General features: G+C 38.2%; 1 protein-coding gene across 19 annotated transcripts in view; it reads right to left on the bottom strand.

Annotated features, from left to right (window-relative positions):
• Ssdp (Sequence-specific single-stranded DNA-binding protein) overlaps positions 1-25,666 on the bottom strand; it is an 876,306-nt gene that overhangs the window by 242,252 nt on the left and 608,388 nt on the right. For all 19 annotated transcript variants that reach the window (XR_008407936.1, XR_008407935.1, XM_053785328.1 and 16 more), the window contains 2 exons: positions 11,868-12,115; positions 11,479-11,526 (listed from right to left, as the gene is read on the bottom strand). Coding sequence is in view for 17 of the 19 variants with exons in the window: in XM_053785328.1 (XP_053641303.1) it covers positions 11,479-11,526; positions 11,868-12,115 (296 nt within the window). In the remaining 2 variants the exon portion in view is untranslated. The remainder of the gene's footprint in view (positions 1-11,478; positions 11,527-11,867; positions 12,116-25,666) is intronic.

Genomic DNA, 25,666 nt, shown 5'->3' with positions numbered 1-25,666 from the left:
ATTATTGTATTATATTATTATACTATTATTATTATACATTTTTTTTTTTTTTTTTTTTTTATAGTAGTAGGTTGGTAGACAGCAACCACCCAGGGAGGTACTACCGTTCTGCCAAGTGAGTGTAAAACAAAAGCCTGTGATTGTTTTACATGATGGTAGGATTGCTGATGTCTTTTGTCTGTCTCATAAATATGCAAGATTACAGGCATGTCTTGCTACTTCTACTTACACTTAGGTCACACTACACATACATGTACACATTTATTTATACACACTCATCTGAGTTTTCTTTGATTTTATCTTAATAGTTCTTGGTCTTAATAATTTTCCTTTTATATCCATGGGGAAGTGGAATAAGAATCTTTCCTCCGTAAGCCATGCGTGTTGTAAAAGTCAACTAAAATGCCGGGAACAATGGGCTAGTAACCCCTTTTCCTGTAAAGATTACTAAAAAGAATAAGAAGAAGAAAATTGTCAAAGTGGGAAGTCTGAATGTGCGTGGATGTTGTGCAGATGATAAGAAAGAGATGATTGTGGATGTTATGAATGAGAAGAAGCTGGATGTCCTGGCTTTAAGTGAAACAAAGCTGAAGGGGGTGGGAGAGTTTCAGTGGAGAGGAATAAATGGGATTAGGTCAGGGGTTTCAAATAGAGTTAGAGCTAAAGAAGGAGTAGCAATAATGTTGAAGGATAAGCTATGGCAGGAAAAGAGGGACTATAAATGTATTAATTCAAGGATTATGTGGAGTAAAATAAAGATTGGATGTGAAAAGTGGGTTATAATAAGCGTGTATGCACCTGGAGAAGAGAGAAGTTTAGAGGAGAGAGAGAGATTTTGGGAAATGTTGAGTGAATGCGTGGGGAGTTTTGAATCAAGTGTGAGAGTAATGGTGGTTGGGGATTTCAATGCTAAAGTGGGTAAAAATGTTATGGAGGGAGTAATAGGTAAATTTGGGGTGCCAGGGGTAAATGTAAATGGGGAGCCTTTAATTGAGCTATGTGTAGAAAGAAATTTGGTAATAAGTAATACATATTTTATGAAAAAGAGGATAAATAAATATACAAGGTATGATGTAGCACGTAATGAAAGTAGTTTATTAGATTATGTATTGGTGGATAAAAGGTTGATGGGTAGGCTCCAGGATGTACATGTTTATAGAGGGGCAACTGATATATCGGATCATTATTTAGTTGTAGCTACAGTTAGAGTAAGAGGTAGATGGGAAAAGAGGAAGGTGGCAACAACAAGTAAGAGGGAGGTGAAAGTGTATAAACTAAGGGAGGAGGAAGTTCGGGTGAGATATAAGCGACTATTGGCAGAAAGGTGGGCTAGTGCAAAGATGAGTAGTGGGGGGGTTGAAGAGGGTTGGAATAGTTTTAAAAATGCAGTATTAGAATGTGGGGCAGAAGTTTGTGGTTATAGAAGGGTGGGAGCAGGAGGAAAGAGGAGTGATTGGTGGAATGATGAAGTAAAGGGTGTGATAAAAGAAAAAAAGGTAGCTTATGAGAGGTTTTTACAAAGCAGAAGTGTTATAAGAAGAGCAGAGTATATGGAGAGTAAAAGAAAGGTAAAGAGAGTGGTGAGAGAGTGCAAAAGGAGAGCAGATGATAGAGTGGGAGAGGCACTGTCAAGAAATTTTAATGAAAATAAGAAAAAATTTTGGAGTGAGTTAAACAAGTTAAGAAAGCCTAGGGAAAATATGGATTTGTCAGTTAAAAACAGAGTAGGGGAGTTAGTAGATGGGGAGATGGAGGTATTGGGTAGATGGCGAGAATATTTTGAGGAACTTTTAAATGATAAGGAAGAAACAGAAGCAGTAATTTCATGCACTGGTCAGGGAGGTATACCATCTTTTAGGAGTGAAGAAGAGCAGAATGTAAGTGTGGGGGAGGTACGTGAGGCATTACGTAAAATGAAAGGGGGTAAAGCAGCTGGAACTGATGGGATCATGACAGAAATGTTAAAAGCAGGGGGGGATATAGTGTTGGAGTGGTTGGTACTTTTGTTTAATAAATGTATGAAAGAGGGGAAGGTACCTAGGGATTGGCGGAGAGCATGTATAGTCCCTTTATATAAAGGGAAAGGGGACAAAAGAGACTGTAAAAATTATAGAGGAATAAGCTTACTGAGTATACCAGGAAAAGTGTACGGTAGGGTTATAATTGAAAGAATTAGAGGTAAGACAGAATGTAGGATTGCGGATGAGCAAGGAGGTTTCAGAGTGGGTAGGGGATGTGTAGATCAAGTGTTTACATTGAAGCATATATGTGAACAGTATTTAGATAAAGGTAGGGAAGTTTTTATTGCATTTATGGATTTAGAAAAGGCATATGATAGAGTGGATAGAGGAGCAATGTGGCAGATGTTGCAAGTATATGGAATAGGTGGTAAGTTATTAAATGCTGTAAAGAGTTTTTATGAGGATAGTGAGGCTCAGGTTAGGGTGTGTAGAAGAGAGGGAGACTACTTCCCGGTAAAAGTAGGTCTTAGACAGGGATGTGTAATGTCACCATGGTTGTTTAATATATTTATAGATGGGGTTGTAAAGGAAGTAAATGCTAGGGTGTTCAGGAGAGGGGTGGGATTAAATTTTGGGGAATCAAATTCAAAATGGGAATTGACACAGTTACTTTTTGCTGATGATACTGTGCTTATGGGAGATTCTAAAGAAAAATTGCAAAGGTTAGTGGATGAGTTTGGGAATGTGTGTAAAGGTAGAAAGTTGAAAGTGAACATAGAAAAGAGTAAGGTGATGAGGGTGTCAAATGATTTAGATAAAGAAAAATTGGATATCAAATTGGGGAGGAGGAGTATGGAAGAAGTGAATGTTTTTCAGATACTTGGGAGTTGACGTGTCGGCGGATGGATTTATGAAGGATGAGGTTAATCATAGAATTGATGAGGGAAAAAAGGTGAGTGGTGCGTTGAGGTATATGTGGAGTCAAAAAACGTTATCTATGGAGGCAAAGAAGGGAATGTATGAAAGTATAGTAGTACCAACACTCTTATATGGGTGTGAAGCTTGGGTGGTAAATGCAGCAGCGAGGAGACGGTTGGAGGCAGTGGAGATGTCCTGTTTAAGGGGAATGTGTGGTGTAAATATTATGCAGAAAATTCGGAGTGTGGAAATTAGGAGAAGGTGTGGAGTTAATAAAAGTATTAGTCAGAGGGCAGAAGAGGGGTTGTTGAGGTGGTTTGGTCATTTAGAGAGAATGGATCAAAGTAGAATGACATGGAAAGCATATAAATCTATAGGGGAAGGAAGGCGGGGTAGGGGTCGTCCTCGAAAGGGTTGGAGAGAGGGGGTAAAGGAGGTTTTGTGGGCAAGGGGCTTGGACTTCCAGCAAGCGTGCGTGAGCGTGTTAGATAGGAGTGAATGGGGACGAATGGTACTTGGGACCTGACGATCTGTTGGAGTGTGAGCAGGGTAATATTTAGTGAAGGGATTCAGGGAAACCGGTTATTTTCATATAGTCGGACTTGAGTCCTGGAAATGGGAAGTACAATGCCTGCACTTTAAAGGAGGGGTTTGGGATATTGGCAGTGTGGAGGGATATGTTGTGTATCTTTATATGTGTATGCTTCTAGACTGTTGTATTCTGAGCACCTCTGCAAAAACAGTGATAATGTGCGAGTGTGGTGAAAGTGTTGAATGATGATGAAAGTATTTTCTTTTTGGGGATTTTCTTTCTTTTTTGGGTCACCCTGCCTCGGTGGGAGACGGCCGACTTGTTGAAAAAAAAAAAAAAAAAAAAAAAATTTTTTTTTTTCAACAAGTCGGCTGTCTCCCACCGAGGCAGGGTGACCCAAAAAAGAAAGAAATCCCCAAAAAGAAAATGCTTTCATCATCATTCAACACTTTCACCTCACTCACACATAATCACTGTTTCTGCAGAGGTGCTCAGAATACAACAGTTTAGAAGCATATACGTATAAAGATACACAACATATCCCTCCAAACTGCCAATATCCCAAACCCCTCCTTTAAAGTGCAGGCATTGCACTTCCCATTTCCAGGACTCAAGTCTGACTATATGAAAATAACCGGTTTCCCTGAATCCCTTCACTAAATATTACCCTGCTCACACTCCAAGAGATCGTCAGGTCCCAAGTACCATTCGTCTCCATTCACTCCTATCTAACACGCTCACGCACGCTTGCTGGAAGTCCAAGCCCCTTGCCCACAAAACCTCCTTTACCCCCTCTCTCCAACCCTTTTGAGGACGACCCCCTACCTCGCCTTCCTTCCCCTATAGATTTATATGCTTTCCATGTCATTCTACTTTGATCCATTCTCTCTAAATGACCAAACCACCTCAACAACCCCTCTTCTGCCCTCTGACTAATACTTTTATTAACTCCACACCTTTTCCTGATTTCCACACTCCGAATTTTCTGCATAATATTTACACCACACATTGCCCTTAGACAGGACATCTCCACTGCCTCCAACCGTCTCCTCGCTGCTGCATTTACCACCCAAGCTTCACAACCATATAAGAGTGTTGGTACTACTATACTTTCATACATTCCCTTCTTTGCCTCCATAGATAACGTTTTTTGACTCCACATATACCTCAACGCACCACTCACCTTTTTTCCCTCATCAATTCTATGATTAACCTCATCCTTCATAAATCCATCCACCGACACGTCAACTCCCAAGTATCTCAAAACATTCACTTCTTCCATACTCCTCCTCCCCAATTTGATATCCAATTTTTCTTTATCTAAATCATTTGATACCCTCATCACCTTACTCTTTTCTATGTTCACTTTCAACTTTCTACCTTTACACACATTCCCAAACTCATCCACTAACCTTAGCAATTTATCTTTAGAATCTCCCATAAGCACAGTATCATCAGCAAAAAGTAACTGTGTTAATTCCCATTTTGAATTTGATTCCCCATAATTTAATCCCACCCCTCTCCCGAACACCCTAGCATTTACTTCTTTTACAACCCCATCTATAAATATATTAAACAACCATGGTGACATTACACATCCCTGTCTAAGACCTACTTTTACCGGGAAGTATTCTCCCTCTCTTCTACACACCCTAACCTGAGCCTCACTATCCTCATAAAAACTCTTTACAGCATTTAGTAACTTACCACCTATTCCATAAACTTGCAACATCTGCCACATTGCTCCCTTATCCACTCTATCATATGCCTTTTCTAAATCCATAAATGCAATAAAAACTTCCCTACCTTTATCTAAATACTGTTCACATATTATACATATTATTATTATTATACATATTATTATTACCATTATTATTATTACAATATAAATAATTTGTAATTTTTATTCACACAAAAATATAAGATTTACTGTTATGCCTTATTGCAATAATTATATAAATAATGTCAACTCATTCACGACTGCATATTGGAATGGACTCTTGAACATAATCAAGCAAACCAGCATTTCTCCCTCGTTGAGCTCAATTTCAAGGTACTTTTCGTCGTGAAAGCAATGAAAATCATATCTATTTCTGTAATATATCTTCCATTCTATCAAATGAGACCAAGAAAACGAGAACACAACCATAAAAACCATACGAAAATACTGCTAAGGGGTGGCTAATTGCTGAGAAGTGAACTCCATTATTTATGCTCCGATTTGTTTCATTTTTGGTGTACGTTAAGAAGCATCTTTCCCTCATACATTGCCCAAGTTCCAATAAGATAGTCCAACAAACAAATGAGATACAATTCCCTAGATCAAGAGCAAGAGCCGCTCATCAGCATCAAAGAACCTCCCTTGAGGTCTGCTCGTTTATGGAAATTCTGCTTGCGTATGGAAGCAAAAAATCAACCCATCGACTGCTCGTATTTGGAAAAACTCACACGTGGATGCGCTCGTAAGTAGAGGTTCCACTGTATATAGTTCTAGATAATAGAATGTGATTCAGCCAGGTGTACAAAATCACCTATCAGTGTGTATGTGTGTGTTTGTGACAGAATGATTATAATTTCATAAACAACAATTGGCCATGAAATCAAAAGATTTACTATAAAACATAATTATTGTACAATAAAAACCAAGTGCCAACTTCGCGGCCTCATACCTCAGTAAGCACTGACCCTAATTTTTTTTTTTATCCTATAACACTTAGAAAAATGTGCACTTTATTTCTATAAAAAAAAAAAAGAATTATTTTTCAAAATATTCAGAGCTCTGGGCAAGAGAACATAGATCTACATTTGGACAGTTAACAGGTTAAAGAACGAAATTGAAGACCACAGTATCCATCTTCAAGGACTTGGTAGCCTATTTTAATTTCTTCTGAACTTGAATTCAGTAATAATTGAAGATGAACAAGAAAGGGAGAAATTAAAAAAGGAATGTTCAGACTTTGCAAATTATTATGATAATGATGTGGCAGCCATTCAGTTATTTTTTTATTTATATTTTTATTATCACACTGGCCGATTCCCACAAAGGCAGAGTGGCCCGAAAAAGAAAAACTTTCACCATCATTCACTCCATCACTGTCTTGCCAGAAGGGTGCTTTACACTACAGTTTTTAAACTGCAACATTAACACCCTTCCTTCAGAGTGCAGGCACTGTACTTCCCATCTCCAGGACTCAAGTCCGGCCTGCCGGTTTCCCTGAACCCCTTCATAAATGTTACTTTGCTCACACTCCAACAGCACGTCAAGTATTAAAAACCATTTGTCTCCATTCACTCCTATCAAACACGCTCACGCATGCCTGCTGGAAGTCCAAGCCCCTCGCACACAAAACCTCCTTTACCCCCTCCCTCCAACCTTTCCTAGGCCGACCCCTACCCCGCCTTCCTTCCACTACAGACTGATACACTCTTGAAGTTATTCTGTTTCGCTCCATTCTCTCTACATGTCCGAACCACCTCAACAACCCTTCCTCAGCCCTCTGGACAACAGTTTTGGTAATCCCGCACCTCCTCCTAACTTCCAAACTACGAATTCTCTACATTATATTCACACCACACATTGCCCTCAGACATGACATCTCCACTGCCTCCAGCCTTCTCCTCGCTGCAACATTCATCACCCATGCTTCACACCCATATAAGAGCGTTGGTAAAACTATACTCTCATACATTCCCCTCTTTGCCTCCAAGGACAAAGTTCTTTGTCTCCACAGACTCCTAAGTGCACCACTCACCCTTTTCCCCTCATCAATTCTATGATTCACCTCATCTTTCATAGACCCATCCGCTGACACGTCCACTCCCAAATATCTGAATACATTCACCTCCTCCATACTCTCTCCCTCCAATCTGATATCCAATCTTTCATCACCTAATCTTTTTGTTATCCTCATAACCTTACTCTTTCCTGTATTCACTTTTAATTTTCTTCTTTTGCACACCCTACCAAATTCATCCACCAATCTCTGCAACTTCTCTTCAGAATCTCCCAAGAGCACAGTGTCATCAGCAAAGAGCAACTGTGACAACTCCCACTTTATGTGTGATTCTTTATCTTTTAACTCCACGCCTCTTGCCAAGACCCTCGCATTTACTTATCTTACAACCCCATCTATAAATATATTAAACAACCACAGTGACATCACACATCCTTGTCTTAGGCCTACTTTTACTGGGAAATAATTTCCCTCTTTCCTACATACTCTAACTTGAGCCTCACTATCCTCGTAAAAACTCTTCACTGCTTTCAGTAACCTACCTCCTACACCATACACCTGCAACATCTGCCACACTGCCCCCCTATCCACCCTGTCATACGACTTTTCCAAATCCATAAATGCCACAAAGACCTCTTTAGCCTTATCTAAATACTGTTCACTTATATGTTTCACTGTAAACACCTGGTGCACACACCCCCTACCTTTCCTAAAGCCTCCTTGTTCATCTGCTCTCCTATTCTCCATCTTACTCTTAATTCTTTCAATAATAACTCTACCATACACTTTACCAGGTATACTCAACAGACTTATCCCCCTATAATTTTTGCACTCTCTTTTGTCCCCTTTGCCTTTATACAAAGGAACTATGCATGCTCTCTGCCAATCCCTAGGTACCTTACCCTCTTCCATACATTTATTAAATAATTGCACCAACAACTCCAAAACTATATCCCCACCTGCTTTTAACATTTCTATCTTTATCCCATCAATCCCGGCTGCCTTACCCCCTTTCATTTTACCTACTGCCTCACGAACTTCCCCCCCACTCACAACTGGCTCTTCCTCACTCCTACAAGATGTTATTCCTCCTTGCCCTATACACGAAATCACAGCTTCCATATCTTCATCAACATTTAACAATTCCTCAAAATATTCCCTCCATCTTCCCAATACCTCTAACTCTCCATTTAATAACTCTCCTCTCCTATTTTTAACTGACAAATCCATTTGTTCTCTAGGCTTCCTTAACTTGTTAATCTCACTCCAAAACTTTTTCTTATTTTCAACAAAATTTGTTGATAACATCTCACCCGTTCTCTCATTTGCTCTCTTTTTACATTGCTTCACCACTCTCTTAACCTCTCTCTTTTTCTCCATATACTCTTTCCTCCTTGCATCATTTCTACTTTGTAAAAACTTCTCATATGCTAACTTTTTCTCCCTTACTACTCTCTTTACATCATCATTCCACCAATCGCTCCTCTTCCCTCCCGCACCCACAAACTTCTGCTGAACACTCTAACACTACATTTTTAAACCTACCCCATACCTCTTCGACCCCATTGCCTATGCTCTCATTAGCCCATCTATCCTCCAATAGCTGTTTATATCTTACCCTAACTGCCTCCTCTTTTAGTTTATAAACCTTCACCTCTCTCTTCCCTGATGCTTCTATTCTCCTTGTATCCCATCTACCTTTTACTCTCAGTGTAGCTACAACTAGAAAGTGATCTGATATATCTGTGACCCCTCTATAAACATGTACATCCTGAAGTCTACTCAACAGTCTTTTATCTACCAATACATAATCCAACAAACTACTGTCATTTCGCCCTACATCATATCTTGTATACTTATTTATCCTCTTTTTCTTAAAATATGTATTACCTATAACTAAACCCCTTTCTATACAAAGTTCAATCAAAGGGCTCCCATTATCATTTACATCTGGCACTCCAAACTTACCTACCACACCCTCTCTAAAAGTTTCTCCTACTTTAGCATTCAGGTCCCCTACCACAATTACTCTCTCACTTGGTTCAAAGGCTCCTATACATTCACTTAACATCTCCCATAATCTCTCTCTCTCCTCTACATTCCTCTCTTCTCCAGGTGCATACACGCTTATTATGACCCACTTCTCGCATCCAACCTTTACTTTAATCCACATAATTCTTGAATTTACACATTCATATTCTCTTTTCTCCTTCCATAACTGATCCTTCACCATTACTGCTACCCCTTCCTTTGCTCTAACTCTCTCAGATACTCCAGATTTAATCCCATTTATTTCCTCCCACCGAAACTTCCCTACCCCCTTCAGCTTTGTTTCACTTACGGCCAGGACATCCAACTTCTTTTCATTCATAACATCAGCAATCATCTGTTTCTTGTCATCCGCACTACATCCACGCACATTGAAGCATCCCAGTTTTATAAAGCTTTTCTTCTTCTCTTTTTTAGTAAATGTCTACAGGAGAAGGGGTTACTAGCCCATTGCTCCCGGCATTTTAGTCGCCTCATACGACACGCATGGCTTACGGAGGAAAGATTCTTTTTCACTTCCCCATGGACAACAGAAGAAATAAAGAAGAACAAGAGCTATTTAGAAAAAGGAGAAAAAACCTAGATGTATGTATATATATACATGCATGTGCGTGTCTGTGAAGTGTGACCAAAGTGCAAGTAGGAGTAGCAAGATATCCCTGTTATCTAGTGTGTTTATGAGACAGAAAAATAAACCAGCAATCCTACCATCATGCAAAACAGTTACAGGTTTCTGTTTCACAGTCATCTGGCAGGACGGTAGTACTTCCCTGGGTGGTTGCTGTCTACCAACCTACTACCTGCAGTTATATGACGAAATTATTGATTTTGTGATGCTCCTTCGAGCTGGAGGGAATAGAATTTCCCCTGATGCTAAAGATGCTCTGGAGTCCTTACTGCAGTATGGGAGGGATGTCTTTCCAACTCTGTATGTTTCATACAGACAACTGCTTACAATCGCATTTTCAGTTGCAAGTTGTGAAAGGTTATTTTCAAAAATGAAATTAATAAAAACATATCTGAGGTCTTCAATGTCATAGGAGCGACTGACCAACCTGGCTTCAATAAGCATTGAAAAAGAATTTCTCACAGCTGATGTAAAAAGTGAAATAGTTCAAGTGTTTTCTGACAGGAGGTATCATTTGGGAAAAAGAACTTAATAAATCTGGTTGATTTATATTGAAATCAAATAGTGTTCATTTCATGTTTCATCTGTGTTTACATATTCAAAATATCTCCCTTTCTCAGAATATTTCTCAGTACTAGGCCTCATACTTAAGTCTTTGGGGCATACAATCAAGGAGTTGGCCCTGGGCATCACCAGACCTCTGAATGCCACTGTGTATTCTCATTTGAATATCTAAACCTCACTACTTCCAACTAGGCCTAGCAGGGCAACATGGAAATTATCCACACATTTATACAAGAACAAATGATAAATAAAATATAAACTGTCAAAGCTTCATTAATATTGACAAATTAAGAATTAAAAAAAAAAACTGCGATTTTTTGAGGCGTCATGGAACAATAACCCAATTTTCCCCAAAAGTCGTTCATTCCACTGATTGTTTTCTCAATATATAACACCGTTTTTCTGGAAAGTAACCTGCATGAAAGGTATACCTAAATCATAATGATAATGCAAGTAAAACTCTTTAACATTATTTTTCCCAGTTCACAATCTGTGTCGATAAAACATTCCCAGTCGCTGGCCAGGGGAGTGAACAAATTTAATTTAATAAGGGACATATCCCCACCACTTATGCAATGCTGGGTTCTTATTTAGGCAAGCCTACGGGAAGAGTGGCACCTCTCCCAGTAAAGAGGGCCTTCTACTCATAGGTACAAACTGCAAACCCAACCACTGCATTAAGGTAACTCAACACCAGGGAATATTTTAATTTGTAACCTCAAAATATTTTACTTTAAATACTATTTTCAGAAAATATTCTACAAAGCAGCGATCATAGTTGCTAAGCTATCAAGGGTTGTAATTGGCAGAGGCTTACCAATTAATTATTGCTCTCTCCACAACAACACTAGGGAGTAAGTCTTAGCAAGAAATATATAATGTGCCTATACATGGGGCCTTTGGTGACTGCCAGATTATTAAAATTTGAGTAACACAAATCAGGGTCAAATAGACTAAATACATCACCTAGATTATACATTTAAAAAACCTAAGATATACTGTAATATTCAAGTAGCTACAACAAAATAAAACTTAGGAATCTACCAAAAATTGAAAACTAATTTGCAGTTACATATTTAAATTATTACTAACCATCATGCCACCATAGGTTCCTGGTGAAGACGAGGAATAGCTCATAGGCTGTGGAAAGATATTTGTTTATAAATTCACTGTTTAATACCAATCTTATGTGTTGTCAAAACTACATTCTACACTTAAAAAGACTATAGTGATCACTTAAATGGACAAATGCATAGCAATCAAATTTATTTACTGTTATTTAAATTAGAATAATATATGTGATGCCATACAATCATATACATTAACTGAAATATGGACCATACTATTTCCCAACTACATATCTATTCTGAGAAACTCTCATAACAATGTTCAATCCTCATTCATGAATAAATATTTTTTCCTAAAGGTAAAACAATTCTACTATATCAATGGGAATGCACAAAAACACTGCAACTACTGACGGTAGATGTATTTGGTGTCCATGGTTGTCTAGGACCAGGCCCTCCCATGCTCATTGGTGGCATGCCTGGTCCTGGTCCCCCTGGTCCTGGGCCTCCTGGACCCCCAGGTCCACCAGGACCCATACTACTTGGTGGAGGTCCTCTCATCCCTGGTGCATATGCTCCTGGACCCATGGGACCCATACCAGGACCTGGACCCATAGCTGGTCCTCGAGGCCCTGCCATTCTGGGGTTCATCCCTGGAGGACCTGCAAACGTTTCATATGTTAAAAATTCCAGTTTAACAATATTTGCTGCACAAGATAACTACACAAACAATTATTACTAAAAGGGGAACATAACTTTTTTTTATAGCAAAACCATTAGCCTTCATTCATTAAATTTTGTGTACAGCAAACAAAATTATTTTCTTTATAAAAAATTTCTCGAATTTTATGAAGTTACATTTACAGTACAGTGATGTCAACGGAAGCAATAAAAATATAAAACTTTTCAAAAAAAAAAAAAAAAAAAAAAAAAAAAATTATCAAGGTAGCAGACATTATTAACTATCATGAACTACCCATACACAAAGTAAGGGCAGAGATAAACAAAAACCTGGCCATGGCTGTCATGCCTCCATTAAAATACACACATCAGACTGATTAACACACACGCAAAGCCAGACAAGAGGGACAAGAAACTGCATCACAGACCAGACAACAGGATGGTATGATATGGGATATTCTGTGCAACAATGACAAGCATCTCAGTGATGTTGGTAATGGAACAATATAAAGTTTAGATCACAGAACACTCCCCATAGATCCTTCCTTGCCTCTGTCACTGAACACTGACAGTTCTGAATAAAGAAACGATAATGATGGACATGATAATGTTAACTGGCCATTTGCCAAAACTACCACAACAAATTCTTAGGTAGCTGGTCCTAAAACTATAAAGTCTATTAATATTAAAGTGCACTTGGTTGAACTATTCATAACTCATCTCAATTCAAAACACTCCCTGAAACTCAAATTTTCCACTGTGTAGTCCCCTATAAATTTTACCTTCTTTGTATAAATTTATTATTATTATTCACATCATTATCATCATTATCTTGGCTAATAAATTATTATACTTGCATTACACCCTTATTTATTTCTATCACACTCTATGAAAGTTTCTGCTGTAAATGCAGACTAAGAAATAGCAAGATATGGTTAGGTTTCCATTCAAAACGTCTTGTCAAGATCTTATTACTGGCTATGCTACTGTTTCCCTTCCCTTCTTAGATGTATATACTGTACTTTTAAAGAAAATGTATGCTCATATCAAACAAAAATAATCCCACTGAGGTAAAAGGATACACATCCCTGCAAAATGCTAGGCTCAGGATAAATAGCTTTACAGTGAACCACATTGTTTTTTTTTTTTAAATTGATTTTTATTTTCAAAACCTTAAATACTATTGTGATAATTCCTTTCACAACTTCCTCTTATTATTTATAAAGTATCAAAACATTTATACCAGGTCTTGTAGACGATATTGTAAACGTTAACAGGCAACATTATCTATTAAGCACTCATAATACCACGAACAGAATTTCTGCGAAATAAACCAACTAATACAATTGCCACAACCCCACTTCACAAAGCAGAGCATTTGTAAACCACAGGTCGATTACATTAACTTCACAATCATAAAAAGTCTGAAAGGGTGTAAGAAATCAACTTACCAGTTTTATAATCAGGAATGAACTTTATAACCCAAGTCAACACCATTTTACAGCTGAAAGATCATGTTTCACACTAAAAGACCACCACAGTAAAATCAAAAGACAAGTTATCACAATAACATGATTGTAAATAACTTGCATAATGGATGGGATGTGAACTCATGGCAAGCTAGTCCTAAAACTGGTAGGCCAGTGTGTTAAACACTATACCATGACAGCCTAAATTAAGTGTACAGAAATACACTTAGTTGGATGAATCTTATTAGGCTGGCAAGGAACTTCAGTTAATGCACAAGTCTTCAAGTTTTAGGACTAGTTTACCATGAGTTTGAACCTAAGTCTGATCCTTACACGGAACTGAGGAAAAAATTAAATCAAATGACCAAATGTTAAGACCACACAGCAACAGATACTTCCACTGGAAAAATATATAGAATTATGAGAACATACAAAACAAATAATGTCACACCAACAATGGCATTTTTCAGGGATCTTATTTCTAGTCTAAAATACAGTTTTATGTTTACATTTCTTTCAAGGCAGACAAGATATCTGAGCTAGAAAATGTGCACACCTTTCATGGCTCACATAGTAAATCATCTAAACAAGCAAAATACTCCCAAAGCACTTGAAATACATTCCACAGAATGTTGATTAGAGATATCTTGAGGTATACAACAAAATTACAGTACTCTACGATCCGTCTGTAATTTGCACATTAAAATATCTTACTGGATGGAGAGATACAGGAGGTGTTGTAATATGATCTGATGAAAAACAGGGATACCAAATACACAGCTAAAGAACACTGTCAACATTTGAAATCCACAACTCTTCTGTTTTTACCAACTTATGAAAATTGCTGGAGGAAAAAAAAAAAGAAATCTTAAAGACAATGATTTGACTGCAGTGCAGACACAGTGAGGTGAGGTTGTCCACTTCAAAATGTCTTTGTAGACTGAACCTCATTTCAGTCTCAAGAGAAGTGTGAAGCTTCATCTGTAGTCCTCCCTGTCACCAGTTGTATCTTGTTTACCCCTCATCAGTTAGCCTATTTTTGCTAATTGCTGTTCTTGTCACACTGGTAGAGAATGGCCTTGAACACTATGTGAATCAGATTCTATCTCCTCTGTAGGATAGGCAGTGTGCTTTACCTGCTAACCTGCAGCCAGGGAAGTGGTGGCTGTTAAAAGGGGTACTAGAACCTTAACAGGTGCCACTTCTAGAACTGAAAGCAAAAACAAAAGGGGGCACACTGTTACAACAGATGAGCCTAACTATACTCCTCTTACAGACTCAGTTACTAGGCCAGAAAACATGAGTATGCTGGTGGTGACCCTGAAACGAGGGAAACTTATTTGTCAATTCTATAGAGGTGATGATGATGTTCATTTCCTTGCCCATCCAAAAAATATGAATGACTGCATGAAGACCTTAGAAAGGCAGGCATCTAAGGTTCATGGCCCCTCAATAGGTCATCTTTCCAGGATGCACAGGTGACTTTTTAATATCACCTTCTTTGATACATAGATGGTACTGCATGGAAAAAAAGACACAAATGTATAGTTCAGGACATTTATTAAAGGAAACATTTCTCCATAATTGACTTCTTCAGTCCTACTTAAAGAAGTGCCACTTGTGACAAAAATGTTTCCTTTAAGAAATGTCCTGAACTGTACATTTGTGCCTTCTTTCCATATGTTATCAGTATCACCATACCATTCACATCCATGGAAGGTATTGTACAGTGCTGGAAGGAGGCACAAGATGGAATTATGCTGTCTGTGGTCAATTTCCTCCAAGTATACCAACGAGAAAATCTTCTGAAACTTGCTTTCCAAGGAATGGAGGACCAAGCAGCCCATGCCATAAGATGAGAAGCCTCTCCTCTTCTATCACTCACCATATGATACAAATGTTTGCCCTGGAATATGAACAGTGTCTGGTCCTAATTTACTCTTCTTCTTCTCAGTTCCATACTACAGAATGGAAATAAATGCACTGGAGAATATACAGAGATGACAAAATTAATCCACCATTTAAGAAATCTTTCATAAAAACACAAACAGAGCTCTGAACTTACACTTTCTTGAAAGAAAGACACAGAATGAGAGGAGACATGACTGAAATATACAAATAGAAGATGGGCATAAATAAAGGCAATATAAAGTACTAAGAATATCCACTCAAGAGAGAACTTATAACACTAGATTTAAGTTGAATAAATTTAGATTTAAAAAGGTTACAAGAAAACATTGTTTTAAAAATAGTTGTCAATGAGCAGAATATTCTACAAAGTAGGGTTATTAAAACTAAAACCTTCAGTAGCTTTAAAAATAGGTTAAACAAATACACCAGTGAAAAGGGATGGATTTGAGTAAGACCTACCTAGCATGGGTTATTAGGGTTACTGACACTAATTCCTCAGGTAAGGTAACTTTAGGATTAGGTTAGACAAATATGTAAGTGAAAAGAGTTGCATTTGAGGATTTGACAAGTATGGGCCATAGACTTGCTGCAGTGATCCTCCATTCTTATGTTCTTATACAACATTGTTATATATAACAGTTGTCTTGTAAGAGAAAGTTACTCCATACCCATTACAAAGTTCTGCACTGCTCAGGTCTGGAATGACTTTTATGTTCTTTAATGCATTTTCTGTGGAAGATACCAAAATGTTATGTCCAATCTGTCATGGTGAATTGACAGAAGCTGGACAGCCTGACGGTGTAAACAGGCACCATCTCTATGGCAGCCCTAAACATCCATCTGTAGGTGGTAAAGAAGCCGAGCTCCAGTCACCCATGCTTGATTTACCCTTGATAGGTTCAACTTACCCAGGGGGTTTATACCCTGGGCAGATAGCTGTTACCCCCAGTTCAGTTATGCAGCACTGGCAAATGGGAACAGGTATATATTTCTGGAAGTCTTTCTTGCCAATGTTAAACAGATGGTAGTTTCACTTCTCCAGCTTACAGTAGCAGGCTTCACCTATCCATCCCTAACCCTCCTCCTCCACCTTCATTCATAGAAAAGAAAGTTATGCATCTGTTTGGACTGCTGGAAGGGCTCTATTAACCCTTTGACTGTTTTGGTCGTATATATACATCTTATGAGCCACCATTTTTTATGTATATATATACTCATAAATTCTAGTGGCTTCAAATCAAGCAGGAGAAAGCTGGTAGGCCCACATGTGAGAGAATGGGTCTGTGTGGTCAGTGTGCACTATATAAACAAAATCCTGCAGCACGCAGTGCATAATGAGAAAAAAAGACTGACCTTTTTTTAATTAAAATGCCGACTTTGTGGTGTATTTTTGTATAGTATTTATGGTTGTAGTCTTGTTTTCTTGGTTTCATTTGATAGAATGGAAAACATATGATAGAAATAGAGGTGATTTTGATTGGTTTTGCTAAGAAAAGAACCAGGAAATGGAGCTCAAATTAGGGGAAATGTTTGATTTTTGCCGATGTTCAAAAGTAAACAAATGATGTCATTTTCCAATAAATGTCCAACTAGCCATTCTAATATGCAGTCATCAATGGGTTGACATTATTTATACAAATATTACAATATTGCAGTAGTCTGCATAACAGTAAATCTTCTATTTTTTGTTTGAATAAAAATGCAAAATAGAAAGCAAGAGTAATATCAGAGGGGCCTGGACACATGACTGATGAACAAAGAAAATGTTATTTTAAAGCCTGGAATGTCTGCATTGTTCATTCTGGACCCTATTTTGAAATTGTCATATTTTTTAATTTTCGTGAAATTGGCCAAATTGCAAATTTCTGACCATGTTATTGGGTAGTTGAAATGGTAAATGGGCAGTTTCTTGTACTCAATCGATAGAAAAAATGGAGTTCTAAAGAAATAGCAATGAGTTTGGTCGACTGGAACAATGGAATTAGCCAAAAATAGGGCTCAAAGTAGGCGAAATCGCCGATTCATAAATATCGCCAAGGTCGCTAACTTTGCGAGAGCATAATTCCATCAGTTTTCCATCAAATTTTGTTCTTTTGGTGTCATTACAATCAGGAAAAGATTCTCTATCATTTCATAAGAAAAAATAAGGGGGGGGATTTTTTTTGCGACGCCAGGGGACACCTCAGGATTTGGGGTTGCGACAGTCAAGGGATTAAAGGGGCCAAAGACATTATAGTTTGCCTTAATTCAAGTCACCCAGACATAGAGGCTACACCTTTGCCTGCTGATGCAAAAGAGAGAAAACCTGACCCTTAACCCTTTCAGGGTTGGTCCAATAATTCTACTGCTTTGAAGACAGGGTTAGTCCCGTAGTTCTACACCATGAGCTCAGCTCACTCAGATAAGCAGTGAGTGGTAAATTTGGGCTTTGATATGAGAGAATGGGTCTGTGCGGTAAGTGTGCACCATATAAAAAAAATGCTGCTGCAAGCAGTGCATAATGGGAAAAAAAACTGCGACCATGTTTTTTATTTAAAACATCGAATTTGTGGTGTATTTTCTTATGATTTTTATGGTTGTATTCTGTTTCTTGGCCTTATTTGATACACAAATAACCAGCACATAGAAGAGAGAAGCTTACGACGATGCTTCGGTCTGACCTGGACCATTTACAAAGTCACACTGGTGACTTCAGTCCAAGTTGGATTAAAATGTCGTCATAAGCTCCTCTCTTCTATGTGCGGGTTATTTGTGTATCGTTCCAGTCACGGTATTGTGCCTTTTTTTGTTACTTATTTGATAGATTGGAAGATTTATTACAGAAATAGAGAAGATTTTGATTGGTTTCTTGAGTGAAAGTAGTTTGAAATTGAGCTCAAAGTAGCGGATATATTTGATTTTTGCAGATACGTATTCCAGAGTACACAAATGACATCACTCATCCAATACGCATCCAACTGGGCAGTCTAATATGCATTTAGGAATGCACTGACATTATTTATACAATTATTACAATAATGCAGTAGTCTGCATTTTTAGTGTGAAAAAAAATTCCAAGTGAAAAACAAGCGTAATATAGAAAAGGCCTGAGGACATGACTAATGGGCAGGAATGTCTACCCTGTTTATTGTGAACCCTATTTTGAAGTGGCAATCTTTTAATTTTGTGTGAAACTGGCCAAATTACCAACTTCCGATTACTTTACTGGGTAGTTGAAATAGGAATAAAAAAATACTAGCGAAATAGTTAAGAGTTTGGTCGACTGTAAGAATGGAATTGACCGAAAACACGGCTCAAAGTCTGCGAAGACGTTAATGCGTAAATATCGCCAAGACCGCTAACTTTGCAATAGCATAATTCCGTAGGTTTTCCATCAAAACAAACCATACCACAGGCGGGGATAGAACCCGCGATCAGAGAGCCTCCAACCCTGAGAACAAGTTTCAGATCAGGAGTTCCGACCTTGAAAGGGTTAAATGTTCCACAATAGCTAGAGAGGCTGAATCTACTGGGAATGGCCCCTTTCATTAAAAACCAAATTTAGTGACTAAAACTACACATTCTATTCCTTACTATATTTCACGAGGAGTTACCAAGAGACCTGTAACTTTTTTCATGAAGGACTTAACGAATTACTATAGTTAGTTCCTTATTAGCTGGGCTGTGTAGTCTATGCTGGACTGCATACTGTTAGCATTAAGAGTGCAATTAATCAGGCACCATCAACCAGAAAACCTGGTCTGGGATAAAGCTGTGGGAGTTAAAACCCCCAGAATCAACAATCAGCAGGTACTGCTTGCATGCTCAGTTTCTGCCACAAATTTACATATAAGGGTTCATATTTTAATATGCCATTTTGGTGTGCTCCTTATGCTAAGCTAATCATACTACAGTAGAACTGTTAAAATAGATTATCCAGACTGTTTGGCAAGGAAGGAGTGGAGCATGCACCAAATTTTTTTTTTTTTTATCAAATTTTAACATTTTTAACAACTTTCAGCTTCTTTATATACTTATAAATATTAATACAGATGTTCTGTGCTGGTCCACCAAGCAACACTACCATGATGCAGTTTGTATTGTTTATATCCTCAGGCTAGCAAAAACAGAAAAGTTTCAGTATGTTATGGCCCATTTTAGGAGTCTTAAAGGAACGGGAGGTACAGACCTCTATGGACAGATTTGTTGTGCGACAGAGGTCCAGTGACTCAAGCTGGTCCTAGTGGCATTAAAAGAAGAAGGGAAGTAACCCCAGAAAAGGACTTGCTACCTCAAGTCCTAATGGAAGAGGATTCACCTTCTAAACAATAACTTCCACACTCTCCCCTCCTTCCATCCCATCAATCATCACCAGATCTTCAATAAAGGTAAGTGTCATGTATTCTATTCTTAGTAGAGTAGTAATTGTGCATGTCTTCTTCAGTTTGTGTGTATTAAAATTAATATTTCATGTGGTAAATTTTTTTTTTCATACTTTGGGGCGTCAGGAACAGATTAATTTGACTTCCATTATTTCTTATGGGGAAAATTAATTCGGCTAACGATAATTTCGGCTTATGATGAGCTCTCAGGAACGGATTAATATCATAAGGCGGGGGTCCACTGTACATCACATGGGAGAGTGACAGCCATGACAAGTGTGTAATTATAGCATTATATGTCCAAGAGTGAGAGAGTAAGTTGTGAGATTTAATGAATACTTCAACCTATGAGATCACTCAATACTCCAGGCAATAAGAAGTCAATATGAACCTACCTAAGAACACCCACGGTAAAACTATTTAACAAAAAATAAAAACTACTAGCATGAACATATAGCACAGATGAACATTATCAAAAATATACTAAAATAACGACTAATCAGTTAAAAAACTCATTAATGGTCAATGCCAAAATACAGTGGACCCCCGGTTTTTGGCCGGTGCAGAAATTATACAATTCGGAAATCGAGCACTTTATTCAGCGAAATTTCCCCCTGGATTTCGTGCATCCACTCGAAAATCGTTGGTATGACACATGTCCACCCACCAGTGATGCCACTTCTCACATGTATCACACTCAGTTTGCGTGTCTCTCTTGATGGGTTAGGAATACTCCATGCATTCATCGATGATTGTTTTTGGTGCTTGTTTATTGAAAGTGAATGTGAAATAAGCCACCATGGGGCCAAAGAAAGTTCAACGTGCCAGCCCTTTGGTAAAGAAAGTGAGAAACATGATAGAATTCAAGAAAGAAGTTAAAGCAAAATATGAAAGTGGTGTACATGTGGCTGAGCTCACCAGGATGTATGGCAAGTCGACATCAACAATCAGTTCCATCCTGGTGAAGAAAGCAGAAATCAAGGAAGCTGATGTTGCGAAAGGGGTAAATATGCTAACGAAACAGAGATCACAAACAATCAAGGATGTGGAGAAGTTGTTGTTGGTTTAGATAAATGAGAAACAGTTAGCAGGAGATAGTGTTTCGGAGGGGATAAGTTGCGAGATGGCAGGGCAATTGCATGCAGATCTCATAAAGAAAATGCCGGGAACGAGTGCTGCTGTTAGTGAATTTAAGGCCAGCAAAGGCTGGTTCAACATATTCAAGAAGCTAAGTGGCATACACAGTGTGGTAAGGCATGGCAAGGCTGCAAACATGCGGCCGAAGCATTCGTTGATGAATTCAAGGGGTACGTAGAGGCTGAAGGATTCCTCCCCAACAAGTGTTCAATTGTGATGAAACAGACCTCTTTTGGAAGAAAATGCCAAAGAGGACCTACATCACACAGGAAGAAAAGGCACTGCCAGGACACAAGCAGCCTATGAAGGATAGCCTAACTCTTTTGTTCTGTGGTAACGCTAGTGGGGATTTCAAAGTGAAGCATTTATTCGTGTATCACTCCGAAAATCCCAGAGCATTCAAGAAAAACAATGTCGTGAAGCATAAATTGTGTGTGATGTTGAAGGCTAACAATAAGGCATGGGTCACGAGGCTAATTTTCATTGAGTGGGTCAATGAAGTGTTTGGCCCAAATGTGAAGAAATATCTCCTGGAAAATAATTTGTCATTTAAGTGCCTCCTGGTAATAGGCAATGCTCCTGCTCATCCTCTAGACTTGGAAGGCCTTTTTCTTGAGGAGTGTAATTTCATCACAGTGAAGTTCTTGCCTCCTAATACCACTCTTCTCATCCAGCCCATAGACCAGCAGATCATTTCAAATTTCAAAAAACTGTACACTAAAGCAACGTTTCAAAGGTGCTTTGAAGTGATCTTGCACACTGAACTGACTCTAAGAGAGTTCTGGAGCAATCACTTCAATATCCTCAATTGCATAAGCCTTACAGATAAGGCTTGGCAGGGAGTGACTTCCAGGACTTTGAACTCAGCTTGGAGAAACTGTGGCCAGAATGTGTCCTCGAGAAGGATTTTGAAGGGTTTGAGGCTGACCCTGACGACCCTATATCTACTGTGAAATCTATTGTGGATGTGAGTGGCCAGGATGTGGAAGAGTTGATGAAGGACCACAGGGAAGAGCTAACCACTGAAGAGCTGCAACTTCTTCAACTGGAACAGCTGAGGATATTGCTTCAGAGGAGAAAGAGAGAGGGGAGAATGTGCCATCTTCAGCAATTAAGGACATTTGTGCAAAGTGTAGTGAGGTGCAAAGTTTTGCAGAGAATTAGCACTCTAACAAAACTGTTGCAAGCCGTGTCTGCAACATGTTCAATGACAAATGTCTTGTCCCATTTAAGGCAAATCTTACAGAGATGCCAGAAACAGGCCTCTCTGGACAGATTTTTGGTGAGGCAGGGGTAAAGTGACTCTCAAGCTGTTCCTAGTGGCAGTAAAAGACAAAGAAGGCTTTGATACCTGAAATCCTTATGGAGGGAGATTCCCCTTCCAAACAATAAACTCTTCTCCCTCTCCCCTCCTTGCCTTCTTCCTTATGCCAACAAGAGTCTTCAATAAAGGTATGTAATGTTCATTTATCATTAAAATAGGTGCTTTATATTTCTTTCTCATTGTTTTCTGTATCTAAAACTATAGTTATTCTTTAAAAAATGTATTTTTTGTTAATGTTTTTGGGTGTCTGGAATGAATTAATTGGATTTACATTATTTCTTAGGGGAAATATTACTGCGGTTTTCAGCCATTTCAGATTTCAGCCAACCTCTGGAACAAATTAATTATGAAAACCGGGGGTCAACTTTACACCCCTAAAACTAACCAGAGATCCCTACAGATACCCCAACAATTATTAAGACAATTACTTGAGCAAAGAAACCCAAAGCCATGGACAAACAATTAGTGGTTGCTTTTCAGTTCACGAATTTCTGCATAGATGCATTGTCTGGACATTTTGTTTAGCACTAGGTGCTTCAAGCAGCACTATCTACCTTAACACTCATGTTCTCACATGTTACAGTGTGACTTACTGAGCACCAACACAAAAACTATGAGTGAGTTTCTTATAATGAGTAGAATATCAAAATCTTAATTCTAGTTTTTCAAAATAACTGAAATTTTCACATGAACATTCAGCAGTGAGTTGATAATGTTTATCTAGCTTAAAACATGCTTATTTTGTATCTCTCCAATTCAGCAATATGCACTGTACCAAGCACAATTATTTACCAGATTTAGGTTAATGATTCTGAATCTTAATATTGCAATCATTTATAAATTTGCAAAAAACAATAACACGGAGTGAAGCATGCCATGTGCCCTCACTTCTCCATACAAATACAACTGCTGGGCATGCCAGCTTGCTAATACTGGTTTTAAGAAAGTGACACTTTACAGCTGCAGTGGGCTAATAGCTGAGTCTCCAGCTTGTGACTGATAGCTGTTTTGGATGTGGCAAATATTAGGAAAACAAAATAAAGAAAGAACTAAAACAACAAAAAAGCAAGAATTAAAAATTTACAGATTCTTCCATAGAACAAGAATGGAACACAGAAACTTATGGAATATAAGTGCATGTAGTAACTGTGTTCCATTATATTCTGAAGTCTGACATTCTAGCCCAAATATTCCATGATTCACAGAGCAGTATATTTAAAAGAAGAACATAGTTCATCATACAGTGGGTCCCAGGAACCATTATATGATGAAGCACTAGAGAAATCATTGTCTATTAGTCATACAGAACCACAAAATCCCCAGCTTCAGATCTTTTCTACTTATTTATCAGTAGACCTCCAACTGTAGTTCTACCTACTCTGGTAGATTCTCATTTCTAAGTTAACACAAATGCTCTCACAGTGCTGGTCAGAGCTCTATTTATAATGTTAATAATAGCTGCGAATCACAGAAAAATGTGTTGGTTCATCAAAGGGTAGACTTCCATTATCTACTTCTAATGAACTACTAAAGAATTCCTACCATCAAGTTAAAATGGGGAGAAGAAACTGTCACAGGAAGACAAGTATCTGAGATATTTCAGCACCTATTAATCTGCATTTTTGGAAACACAACTTAAAAACTGATATATGAATAGTGTCACTTTTGATGTATTAGTGCCAATAGGCTCAGTATGAATATTTCCACTGCAGATTCAGTACCCAACTCAGGCAGGAGAAGATAGGATCATCAAGGTTTTTGGAAATAATACTAAGAAACATGTACGAAGCTTATAAATTTTGAACTATCCTAGTGAGGTGTTATAAATGTTGTACTATTCCTGCTAGGCCTAACAAACCCTTCTGGGAGTACCACCACCTTACAATAAAGATTTTTACTTGCCTTATCATAGCAGTGTAGGTTTGCCCAGATGCTAATTCAGAGACTACTGATGTGGTGAATGTGTTATTGAGGAGAGATGGTACTACAGGAAGACTGCTTACCCACACTGATGGCTACCAATGGCAGAAGTGTAGCCAAAGCCAAGAAGCCAGACACCTATTGTTTGTCATGTCTGGAAATTTTGGAAGGACTCAAGCCTAGATTATACAGTATATAAATTGAATCCATTGCTTGTTTAACACTGACACAATAGGGATGAAAACAGTATCCAGTCTCGCTAGTTTTATGGACTCACCAACAGGACTTAAATTAGTCCTTTAGTGCTCGAAGGTGAGCTAGTAGTGAACCACTAGTCAGCTTTTGCTTTAAATCATCAATAATTAGCAGGCCAGGATTAGAAATCCAAAATGTAGGTGCTCATTGAGAAAAGCATCCATAACCTATATAGTAAGGTTTGACTTGCCTGCACTGAACTCTGTGGTTCTTGCCAATCACCTTGAAGGAGATATTAAATGAACTATTTCCTATGGATCTTGTTAGACATTTGACAATCCAAGAGATTAATTTTATAAAGTGATCCCTGAAAGGTTTCAGATTCACTATCTATCTAGACTTTTGCAAGCTAAATGTAAAAAAGGAAACTTCTTGTCTCTTACTACGTATTTTAATGCATGTCTGATTCTCTGTCAAAGTCACTTATTAACAGAATGAAGAGCCCTGTTGCCTGGGAAAGCAACTGGAATCAAAAGCAGAGGACTGTGAAATTCAAGGAAAGTTTGAGCTTGTCACACGGTCCCCTAAAAAAAAAAAAAATGGAGTCTTGTTAAATCATGAGACTTGAGATTTGCTATTAGCATTAATATGGGAAAAGTTTTCCCTTCACAAACAACCAGTCAGAAAGGTAGATCAGGATTTTAATTAAGTTGATCTTAACTCTCCAACTTTACTAACCTAACTAAAAGACTATAATCTTCCTTTGCCTAGGTTAAATACAAAACTTTTGGAAGATCTGAACTAAAACTATTAAAAATTTTAAATATGCAGTCAACTTATGTTGGGGTAAATGTTGGATATCATCTTCACTTATCATCTATTAATCTGCATTACCAAATAATGATGGAAACTTACCTTTTTATGATGAGTTCACACACTCGTACAAACACATGCACACACAAACTCAATTATTTATTTTAAGCTGATGGTGATCTCCTGCCATGGCAGGGTGACCCAAAGTGGGAAAAACATTCACCATCATTCACTCTCTCAAATGCTGTCTTTACATTAGTGTGCTTACATCACAATTCACATTACCCCCAACTGCAACATCCCTACCCTCCTCTTTCAGAGGGCAGACACTGTGTACTGCACACATGCACACTCACACACCCTACAGTTGCATATCTATGCTCCTGTAAATTAATAAACCAA

This window comes from Cherax quadricarinatus, chromosome 35, assembly GCF_038502225.1.
Source record: "Cherax quadricarinatus isolate ZL_2023a chromosome 35, ASM3850222v1, whole genome shotgun sequence".
Taxonomy (NCBI): domain Eukaryota; kingdom Metazoa; phylum Arthropoda; class Malacostraca; order Decapoda; family Parastacidae; genus Cherax; species Cherax quadricarinatus.
Note: the sequence above shows the minus strand (reverse complement) of the source record. Positions and strands in the feature narration are given on the sequence as shown.